Source organism: Morone saxatilis, unplaced genomic scaffold, assembly GCF_004916995.1.
Source record: "Morone saxatilis isolate NCDOM2014 unplaced genomic scaffold, NCSU_SB_2.0 Contig19, whole genome shotgun sequence".
Lineage (NCBI taxonomy): Eukaryota > Metazoa > Chordata > Actinopteri > Moronidae > Morone > Morone saxatilis.
In genome coordinates, this window is record NW_023339751.1 from 809,769 (window position 1) to 822,170 (window position 12,402).

At 39.9% G+C, this 12,402-nt stretch overlaps 1 protein-coding gene across 1 annotated transcript; it reads left to right on the forward strand.

Moving 5' to 3' along the window:
• Positions 1-4,681: 4,681 nt before the first annotated feature.
• Positions 4,682-8,529, forward strand: LOC118329076 (neurosecretory protein VGF-like; the record flags this gene model as incomplete). The annotated part of the gene is given in 1 exon segment (XM_035663034.1): positions 4,682-8,529. A coding segment is annotated over 1 exon segment (2,193 nt). The 3' UTR covers positions 6,925-8,529.
• Between the last annotated feature and the right edge of the window lie 3,873 nt (positions 8,530-12,402).

The window sequence follows — 12,402 nt, forward strand, 5'->3', positions numbered from 1 at the left end:
TAATCAGTTTCAACAATATTTTGAGTCAAAGTAACTGACCAAATGGATTTATGAATCTTATCCTAATTTTATGTGCAAAGTTATGACGACCAATAAAAAACCATAATCACAACGTGTTTATTTAAGCGCCTCTGCAGGAAGGTTTTCAGGTTACTGCCACTCCTGTTTTAACAGTGTTCAGGTACAGTCCTGTCCAGACTGCATGCATTTGCACAGTGGCCTACCTTTTAGAGCTCCACTATCAATGATTTACTAACATTGTGCTAAGATTACAGCTGCCTCCTCCTTCACCCAAACCCTCTCTAACCCCCCACACACACACACTGTACAAGTGACGACTGCACCCTCCTGCTGTGACCTCTGTCCATTAACAAATGACTTTCTGAACCAGGAGGTCACCTGCACAGTTTACGTTGTGGCACTGGACCTTAAGAAATAGTTAACTCCTGCCTGGTTTAAGGGTTTCGTGAACAGTTAAAACCCCTCCAGGCTGAAATCAACCTCAAACTCAGACAAATAACTACTCTAAAAGTGGGAAGCATTCCTGTGTGACGCAAAGGTTGTAAAAGCTCACATAAAAGTGCTTTCCAGTGTAAATATGTGTAAGATTTCTCTCCTGGTTTAGTCACTGAGCATCACAAGGATAGTGATCATAAGTAGAAACAGAAATAGTTCCGGCAACTTCTAATGAAATTATGTTAAACAAATGTAATACATTAGCTTTTATATCTACAATCAAAGGTAAGTTTTCTTTACGTTTAGTTTAGGTTACTCAGAGAAATGAACTTGTTCCAACTAGTTTTTCCACATTGTGTCAACACAACTCAGAAGTTTTATCTTGCATTTATTTAAGTGGTGACAGCAGCTCCACTGAATTACTTTTCGGGGTGTGAGAGATTCTGTTTGATCCTGATTATTTTGGATTTGTGCCAAACAGATTTTACATTACATTAATTTGCCTTTCCGTTTAAACAAATAACTAATAGATTAAACTATACAAACAAAAAAGTGGTCTATTGTTTACTCGCGTCTTACTCAAACACAAATTAGTCATGCGCTCATATCTCAACTTTATCTCAATGTTCACACACTGTCTTGCGGCTTAGACAGCTCTACAGTGTGAACAGTATTGTGTTGCAATTTGAAACACGAGGCTTTGCAGCGTGGAGCGTGTGTGCCAGGCCTTACATGTTACACAGAAGCTCAGTGGATACAAAGATTACAGAAAACCCTAAAACAATAAACGTACAGCGAAAGGCCTTTATAGACGACCTATGCTGCGCTAAGACTGAAAGGCCGTATTGTAAGATGAAGATGTACACACATATATACATGATTAGTTATGTCATCCTTTGCGCCTTAATTGTATCCATCACAATTGGTTTATTTACAGAGCTATGATGCAACTTTAAAGTCAAGATTAAATGAAAAACACCTTTTTAACCCTTTACATCCCCATTTATATTCTACGAATGCAGAAAAACATTACAAAAACTCAATTTATTTGTATTTTTATATCAAACCCAATAATTTTTTCTTCCGTGATAGTGAACCAATCAGTTTCAGCCAATAATATCCTGACATTCACCCATCAAAGTTAAACTTTTAGCGACACGGAGCGAAGATTCATTAGTTAGCTAGCGGAGCTCACTGATCACGGTACAAACACACAACTTTATCAGTGATTTGGGTGAAACTGGATCATATTTTTATTTGGAGAGAATATTGTCTGGTTTTCCCTCTGACGTCCTCCGACTGCTCTGCCTCAACTCCGCTAACTGCTGATGTATCTGTCGTTAGTGTGCAACTGAACGGGGCTCAGCAGCCTCCCAGTGAACACTCAGAGACAGACAGAGGACAGTTTGACGACAGCGGTACCGAGATGATTTATGGGAGTTTCAAGATGGACTTGTTGCTAAAAGAAGCTAACTGTCGCTAACTTAGCCCCCGGGGTGCCAGAAGCCAAACCCAATAAAACAAAACACAATGGTACTTTATTTACTTTGTGTCATCCAACTGTCGGATGCTGTATTTGGTCCCATAACACTCAGCACTATTGGCTAGTCCCTCCCTAGCGGCCCGTTTTTTACAGGAAATATGTAAATATGGGGAAGCAAACAGCTCTCTGTTTTCCATTTTCATTTGGACACTGACATATTAGCAAAGTGTTTGTTATTTACACATCCAGCAAACACAAACAACATCAGCATTAACAGAGTTTGTTTGTTTGCTCCGTCAGTTCCTGAGAATCAAATCTGGCTCTTCAGCTGCTAAATGTTCACAGTGTCTGTGTGCTGGTTGTTGTTGCTGGGCAGGTAGCGTACTGTGGGTTTATCAGAGCTTTTTAAGCTGAAAACAGCTGCCTGCTGTGGTTGGAAACAAGGCCGAGGAGACTGGAAACCCAAATAAATAAAGAGGCTAAAATGCTCAGCAGAGCTGCGGGAAACTGCACAATTGTGTGATAAGAATCTGTGGGTTTTTCACTAACTGACAACTGGCACATTACACATAGACCTACAGTAGTCATTTGATCTGTTGCATAATTCGAACCTTAAGCTGAAAGATTAAAATAAACTGTCAAAGTTGTGGTCGACCAGCCCTCAGGTTTGTAAGCTGGTGCTCAAGACGAGAGTAGGCTCTCTGGATTGGGTAGAAGTAGTCCAATAATCAATCATTCATAAAGAAATAACACAGCCGCTCACCCACGCTGCTACAGATTTTGCTAAACATTTATACTAACATCATTCAACAGCGAATAAACAATGCTTTCAAATGCATTCAGTCTTTAAATGTCACAAGTAAAACGCTCACTTCTGCTGAGTTTCTAAATGTCACATGATGTAGGCCACATTCCTGACGTGTGAATTAACTGACTGTGTCTACTGTGGCCGTTCATGTCTAGAAAATGACATTTTCATATATTTTCTAAATGCATTTGAAAGCAGGAATGTGTATTTACATGATTACCAACAGTAGGCTATATTCAGGAGCGCCTTGTTCTGTGTGTGAAGACAAAAGCTACGGTCACACTGAACCCAAATCTGGTTTATTTGCTCTTATGTGACTCAGATTTGACAGTTTGAATGACACAAATCTCAATTAATTCTGATCTGGATTTCATTTGTGGTTCAAATCAGATTCAGGTCTGACCTCAGTGTGAACCGTGGCTCCCAACACGGGGTCACCGAAGCTTCATGGGGCGTTACGAGGCCTTCTGGAAGAAACGTCTGTGACGAAAAGTAAATGTAAAGTCAAATAAATGGTCTAATAGAACAATGGCCAAGCATCAGGGACAAGAAAACACTGAAGTTGTCAAAAAAGAATCCTTTTATGTCTGAATTATTGTTAGAAATGATTAAAAACAACATAATACAGACAGAGAATTGTATAAAAAGTTCTATAAAACAGGAAATAATCTGCTCAAAATTCATCCAAATATCTAATTTTACACAAACTTTCTGCAGTTACTGAGTTCACTGTTTGGGTTCACTATACAGGTTTGAATGTAATATGAAATATCCATAAAATATGTCACTTAATCAGGGTTCATCAGTTTACTCAATGATAGAAAAGGTGTCCTTTGAGGAAAAATGTTGGAAACCACAGCTTTAAAAGTATCCATAGTTACTATACTATAGTCCATAGTTAGCTAGTTACTCAAAAATAAAATACATCACTCCTTTTTAGTTTCAATACTAATATTATTTTAGTTATTTCTTAGTTACACTACTACTACATTAGTATATACACTTCTGCTACACCCCACAAAATTGGCAAGTACATCCTTTCTCCCTAAAATGCACAGACTTCACATGTTGCCCAATGTGACCAGTGATGACATGTATAGCCGCATGTCGTCATTCCACCGCTGGCTGTCGAGGTGGTGTCCAGAAAACAACGTGGGCTTCATAGATAACTGGCAGCCTTTTTGGGGAAAACCTGGTCTGATTAGGAGAGACGGCATCCATCCCACTTTGGATGGAGCGGCTCTCTTATCTAGGAATATGGCGAAGTTTATTTCTAAAACCTGACAATGCAGAGTTGGGACCAGGAAGCAGAGTTGCTGCGTACACACTTTCTCTGCGCTTCATTAAGTACAGCAGTCACCCACCCAAAACCCCATAGAGACTGTGTCTGTCCCCCGACCACCGAAATTATTTAAAGAAATAAAAACAAGAGGAGTTAAACATGAAAATCTAATAAAAATTAAAACTAACTCCTCAGTAGCACAACATAAAAGAATGAAATTTGGATTGTTAAATATCAGGTCTTCTAAAGCTGTTTTAGTGAATGGAATTTAATATCAGATGTCTATCGATTGATTTGTTTGAATTTTTACATTGTCTTATTGGAGAAACCCTGGTTGGTCCCGAAGGAATGTTGCCTGAAATGAATCCCCCCCCCAGTCACATTAATACTCACATCCCCCGAGGCACAGGCCGAGGAGGTGGAGTAGCAGCCATATATGATATCCATTTCAATATTTTTTTTATTTTCATATTAGGTTTAGACATGCCATGACACTCACCTATTCACCACCCTGACCTCCTACTTTCTGCAATGGCACTGAGAAGTAACACCTTGAGGTGCAGAATTGTCTAATAGGGATGGAATTTCTATGATATGATAAGTTAGAGATGTTGAAACTGAAGATGTGTGTCTGTGTTTTTCTCTCATCTAGGCATTTCTGATCCCATTCGCTGCTCACAGCAGGGCCTGTTCTGAGTGGCCATGATTGGGTACCATGATGCCTCAAGTGCCCTTATCCTCCTGGTTCTCCTGACAGGGGCTTCCTTGCTCCATCTATCAACCCCCAATCCGATCAACACCCCTGAAGATGTCAATAAACCACACAGAGATACTCCTCCTGGGGTGATGGTGTCAGGGGATGGGCAAAGGATGGATGAGGAGAGGCGATCTTTACGAAAAGAAGAGGCAGAGGAAGAAGAGGAGCTTTTTAAAGATGTGGATCCCAAAACACTAGCATCAGTTTTACTGGAGGCCCTGAATCGCTCACAAGTAGAGAGAAGGAGGGAGGGAGAGGAGCACGATGGCATGGAAGAAGGGATGAATGCTGAGAGAGGGGAGGTTAAAAAAGAAGAGACGTACAGAGAAGTGAGAATTATGGAGGGAGCAGACCGTGACAGAGATGGACGACAGGAGTTAGAGCTGCTGATGGCTGCACAGGGAAAGGAGCGGGAGAGACAGGAGGAAGAAGAGAGGAAGAAAGCTCAGGAAGAAGAGGAAAGGTTGACAGAGAAGGTGACCAGTCGTACCACAAGTCAGACAGTCCGGGTCCAAACAGCGCAGCAGCCCGCTAGTCCAGAAGGAGGAGGAGAGAATGGGCAGGGTGCTTCCCCCCAGCAGGGACCAAACAGCAATGAGGAGGAGGAGCAGCTCAGCCCCGAGGAGCTAAAGAGCCTCGAGACTATGATGAAGGAGTTTCCTCGTTTGAACACCGCCACTAAGAGGGAGGGAGATTCAGAGCAAAACCAGAGAGAGAGCAGAGGTTACAACAGCTACAATGACATTATACCCATCAACAAAGGCAGTGACCTTGCCATTTCTAAGAAGAAACTGAAATGGCAAGAGGAGACACAGAAAGCCCTGAACACTCCAACATTCAGGGGCGGCAATTTTATGGACGACAGTAATTATGCTGGCAGTAATGCCGCACAGTCCCAGCCTCCAGCAGAGCAGGAGGTAATGGAAGATGATGAACCAGAAGAGGAGGATGACGAAGACGAGGAGGTGTTGAGTCCTGAGGAGGAGGAGGCTCGGGCTAAAGCAGAGCAGGAGGAGATGAGGAGGCAGGCGGTCGAGGCACAGAGAGCAAAGATGGAGGAGGAGAAGTTGGCTGACATTGCCTCAGACATGCTGCTGCGCTACATGGTCAAACAGAATAACGGGAACAAGAAGTACAGCTCATCTCTGTCCAATGCCATAGAGGACAAGAGGTCTGATGAGGAGCAGGAGGTGACAGAGGAGGATGATATTGATCCCCAGACCATCGACAAGCTGATTGAGATCTCCAGCAAGCTCCACCTCCCTGCAGACGATGTGGTAGATATAATTAGTGATGTGGAGAAGAAGAAGAAGAAAGACGTGCCGCCTGAGATGATGTCTCATTGGCAACAACCTCTAACACCGCTGTCTTCTTCATTCTCATCCCCCAATGGTTTCCCAGCATCGCCGGTTTCAACCAATCAAAATAGCTTCCCCATATCTAAACAACCCTCTCCAGCTGTCAATCTCCTTAAAACATGGTTTAAGGAGAAATCTCCAAAAAAAACGCAGGATCTCTGGAGGAAACTTGAGAAGCCTCTGCTGGCCAATCAAAAGGTCTGGCCAAAACCTCAGAAGCCTCTGTCAATCAAACAGAAACTCTGGCTCAAATCCCCCAAGTCTGTCTGGACTGGCAATCCCTTTTACCCCTACACATATCCATCTTACTACCAGAGGAGGCCCTATCCAGACTACCATCCTATCTATTTTCCTCCTCCCCAGCGACACAGACCCCATTACTACGTGCCCAAACCCACTCACACCCTCAACAACTTCCTGGGAAATTCAGTGGATGACCCCTACACTTTGCCTCTCAGACGCCGTTACCATAGCTGGGTCCAACCCCGGCTGAGAAAAGCCCCTGCAACACTCCAGCAGAAGCCTTACTACACCAGCTACCCTGTTCCGCTGTACCCACAGACATTTCAGCCAGTAGCCATCCCCAAACCACGTTTTCCTGTCCGAATGCCTGTGATCCCTCCTCAACAGAAGCAGTATTATTACTCAGCCCTAGCACCTGCAGTGACGAGAAATGAAGATTATTATGTGGCTGGAAAGCAGCCAGACAGTAGTAAACGTGACGATCTGGAGAAATACATACAGCAGATGCTCATGAAGGGACCACAAATATTGGACTGAAAGGGAGATGAAATGAGAGCAAAAATAGAGGAAATGGCAAAGAGGAGAGATGAGCAGAAGGAGTGCATTTCTTTATGATTTCGTTTTGCTGGTATTTGGTCTTGTTTTACGTATGTTCTGTTCTCCTATTTTGATTGGTAGTGATTTGGACATAACAGAGGACTTTTTTTTCCAGAGGTAGTCTGGATGAAATGGAACTTTGGAGGAAAGATACACATCTACAGTCCTGCAGAGGTGGGAAATCAGGATGAATGCGGTCTTTTGGAAAGCAGAATGCGGCAAAGATTTGTATCATGCTAGAATTTTTCATCCAAACTCCTGACACAAGAACATTCTCCATTTGGACATTTTACAATGCCAACAAAGGAGGACGCTTAAATATGTTACCTGTATCTTTAAAAGTCTCCTTCAGAATCAGAGTGACAGTTGGATGGATCGTAGGCAGTGATGGATGCTGGTAAACGTTTGATGGCTGATGGAAGTTTTACTGTCTAAACACAAAAAGAACATTTGTGTAATTATCTCAGGCAGGTAAATTTTAATAATATTTCATAAACATAATCTCTCAGAAGTGACATACACTATATGGCCAAAAGTATGTGGACCCCCAAACATTCCAGCCATATGTGATAGTTAATCTTGTGATTCCAAACCATGGGCATTAATGTGCTGCTGTAACAGCCTCCACTCTTCTAGTTTCCACCAAATGTTGGAATCTGGCAGCAGGGATGATCTCCCATTCGACACAAGAGCATTAGTGTTAGCATTCCAGTTAATGACAAAGGTGATGAGTTTTAGGTCAGGGTTGTGTGCAGTTCTTCCGCACCAAACTGGGAAAACCATTTCTTTATAAAGCTGTGTTTGTGAAAGGGGCATTGTCATGTTGAAACAGGAATGAGCCAAACACAAACTAGCTAAACAGGAAAAAACAGAAAAAACAATCCCAGACCCCAGGGTGTCCACATACTTTTGGCCACATAGTCTTAAAGATGAAATCAAGATCATCATCTGGAATAGCTCCATGCTGAAACCATTAGCTAGACTTATCTCATCTTTTAAACTAAATACATTTTTATTCAAATGTATCACTATTGTGTTTTTTTTGTTTCAAAAAATGAAATTTTCAGCAGAGCAGCACATTATCATTATGTATACTCACACATACCCACCAAAGCTCTTTATAATAAAATATAATGCACCAAAAAGCATATTTCATAACAGAGCTGTGGAAGCCACACTAATACCGCTATAATGGCTTGGATGACTCATCCTTTTGCATAACTTCAATTACCTTGTTGCTATGGTGCCAAACCCTGGCCAAACTCTATATGGCATTCTTTTACAGTTGATGCCTTTAGAGAAGGATGCAATGGTGGAGGCATACTGTTCTTTTACTAAACACATTTATGTTGACAAGGATAGGTGTTATTCTATTTTTTTTTAAACAAATTCCATGAAAAGACCAAACCATAGTTTTTTTTATCAAACATTACTCAAATGGGAGGAAAGCCCTGCATCCCACTGCTTACAGCGTGATTAATTCAAATAGTGTCAAATTTAACACATTAATTTCGATTAATTTTAAAAATAGCATGTTAAAAAATGGAAATTACACCTATAATGTAATCTTTTATAGCCACATTTTAGACTTTAGACTTCAGAAAGAGAAAATGAAAATTAAATTTTGAATTAACACAATTTATTGATTTTTAATGCCACCTTTAGATATTTTTATTTATTACTTTCTGTTTCTATTCAATGTGTAACAATAATTTCAAGAGTTCAAATATCTCATTTGGGGGCTTTTACAAGAAAATATTCATATATGATTGTTCACCCCATGAATATTTCTCTAGACCTGCCCCTGGATTAATTGTACCAATGACTTACTTCCAAGGTATGAATGACGTCGCACTCAATAAGAGGAATTAAAGCTGCAGTGGATATAAAAACCATCACCAACCAACCATATCCTTTAAAAATATCCTCCATGGTTTCGTGCCCCTAAATTAGCATGACTTCACTCTTCAACATTTATTTTTCATTCATCATTATCAACTCAGAGTCTATTTTGAAAGTTGTTCCCATGACCTAAATGTTGCACAACTATCAATCTTACATTTTATATATTTGTAGGTGAGAAGTTGTTTCCAAATTTTGAGCAGAAATCTGCTGCCTTACATGTCAGCGTGACATCCCTACCATTACATTATGTTTTTTTCCTTTTGTTCCATTTGATATTATCCAAGGCTGTAATCACTTCTTTAATGGAAGCCAATGGGATGATGGGAATGATTCTCTGGAACTGGTTCCATTAGAGATGGGAACAATTTGCTCATATTCAGGTGAATTTAAGTTTGACTCACAATTTTAAAAACACGATGAAGGCATTTTCACTGCTTGGATTGGTTGACAGTGCTATAAAAACTGCAACAAAAAAAAAAGGATTATAATGCTGAGTTCTCCTTTCTTTACTTAAATGGCTACTGATAATTAGTTATCAATAAACACTTCTTTTTCTCTCTTTTACCTCTCAAATATGTTACTGGGAACCGAAGCAGATGTTGCTCTTTGGTTTGTCTGTATTGTTGACCTTTGTGGTTGTCTGTCTCTCAGCATCTTTGTTGCCAAGCTGGCAAAAGAATCCTGGCATCGACAATCTCATAATGAAAATATCATCAACATGTGGCCATTAGTCAAAACAGAAAGTGAACGGAATGGAGGGTTACTTTGTAATGATTTATTGTTTTTTTTTATGAGATTATGAAGGAAGTTACAGATTAAGAAAGAGAATGGGAGAAAAAAAAGCAGCTGAGATATGACAGACCAGAGGTGAGGGTACAGTGTGTCTGCACGTTTATGTATACTTGCATCTAAAAATTGCTTCTTTGAAGACGTACAAGCATCAATTTAAAAAGTATAAAAAAATTAAAGATGAACAATGACGTTGGTGTACCTTAAAATCATTGTTTAAGTCATGTATGCGGCCAGTGTTGTCCATGGTCTTTCTAGATGTATCTTATTGTAATCATCGTAATAAACATGCGTTTGCTGGATGTAAATATGCACATGTCAATGACTACTTTTGCTATACATAAAGAAATAAATAAAGTCAACTATTTTTATTACGAAAGTACTTCATTGTGGACAGAAAATTTTTATGTGAGTGTGAGAGGAGACAGCAAAGGTCTTGGAGAGCCATCTCATCGACACTCAGGTGTTCATATAATGTGTTACAAGAAAAATGCTGAAAACTCACCAGGTGAGGTAGAGATGAGATTTAACGGAAGATACAGGAGCGATATCTTCCATTAAAGTGAATACACACCATGCAAATCAGAGATGTTGAGTTTCTCAGCAGTTGTGTGCCTGGATCTGCCACTGTAGATATATCACAACATTAATAGAGATTAAAATGATCAACAACAGTGTTTTCAACAGTCTTTCTGTATTGAATTGACACCTGACTGACTGAGATTTCCAGGTACTGTGAGATAGTTATACAGGACTATGACATGATGTTCCTGCCCAAAGTAATTCATATTGATAAAACTGATGGATAGATAGATGGATGGATGGATTGATGTGGTTGATGGTGGTTTTTGAAGCATTCACTATGTGGTTCCAAATCTTTTTCCTTAAGGGACCCCTTTTGTATGATAATGATTTAGTAAACAAAGTTTACACATGTTTGACATGTTATATGGATAGTTCATCTTATATTCAATGCATAACAATAACAGTAGAGAACATCCATAAACTGTACAATGAACCCAAAGTCAACACAGGAACTGCAGGACGTTTGTGTAAAAGGAGAGATTTTGGATGAATTCTGAGCAGATTATTTCCTGTGAATATTGATCAGAGTTTTCGTCATATTTTTAGATTTTTAACAATCATACATACTTAATAGGCTTCTTTTTTTGACACATTCTGGGTTTTCTTCTTATTGTTCTATTAGCTCTTTGGTTGTTTTAACTTTTCTAACGCAGGATGAGGCTGTTTAGCATAGAGTGAAGGGTCTGTGAATATAGCTAGTGCTCAGGTTTTTACCGTGCCCTTTTCCTGTTTGTATTAAAAATAAAAATGTATTTTTAGTTTAAAGTTCTATTAATAAGAGTGACTGAAATTCTGAGATATAGGTCAACCATATATTTTTGAAAAAAGATTTTCTCATGACAAAAACCCACCAGGCAGTCGTGACACATTCTAGCTGTGCAACAATCGCCAGAGCTGATCGCATCCATTCTAGACAATACTCAGGTCATTTTAGGAAGTTCTCATCACGCTGATATATTTTCAGGTGTTTTTCTCTGATAAGTTCAGTTTTAATAAGTTATTTGAAGCCATACAATTCATGAAAGCTATATTTCATGTCATGACTGACCCTGCGTGGGCGTGGGCGGGACTTTGATATTATGGCACCAACCCCAACCTGCGATTTTGGTTCTGAATGGTGAAAGATGGCAGCAGCCATATCTGGGATATTTTGGCTTAATTTTTGTACAGTGGGAGGAAGTGTAGCCGCAGCGTTTATCTTTCATATGTCGATGATTCCATCAGAAGAGAGAATATCAAACATAGAAAATCCGTAAAATACCCTGTGCAGACTCAGGATCAAATTTCTCACTACATCAACATTACATCACATCCTGTGGGACCAGGCCAAAAGTCAGTCATGGTAGAAGCAAAATATGAAGGAAAAAGGACAAAATACACAAGTCAACAACATTGGGCAGGCAAGAAATCCCTTACACTCAAGAAACCCTTGCGACCCCCTGGAGTCAGGATCCCCAGGTTGGGAATCAGTGCACCATGTGAGTGGTACTGTTGGTTCTCTGTAAATGTTATAAGGAGTTCGGTCTAGACCTGCTCTGAATTGAAATTGAAAAAATTTAATATGTGTATATAATTAGAAGAAATTTGACTTATAGAACATTTTCATTGTCATTAATATTAACCAGTTTTAATTTCACCAGCAATGAACCGTATATTTTTATATTAATATATGCATTTGCTCTTGTTTACAGTTTTTTGTGTGTTTTTGCAACAGTGGAAGAAGACTGAAACACCGGGGACAGACACAGAACCAAACCAGGATAATAACAACAAATACAACTACAGTCTATTAATCTCACTTTTAGACAAACAGCACAGATACATTTTATTATTCATTCATTTATATTTATAATATTTTTCTATACATTTTCTTTGTGAAAGGATAAACAATAAACACATAAATAAATAACTGTGAACACGCAGTGCGCCTGCGCCGGGTCTTCCGCCGGAAGCTGAGTTGTCAGTTTTGTTTTGGAAGTTGACAGGCACGTGAGCTGCTGTCGTCATCAGCAGAGGAGCAGCGACATGGCGGCGGCGGGTTGTCCGGTGAAGGTACGGCTCCGTTATTACCGTAAATCTGTAGTGTATTGTGTATCTGTAGTGTATATATAAATCTGTAACCGGGGCTACAACAACCGG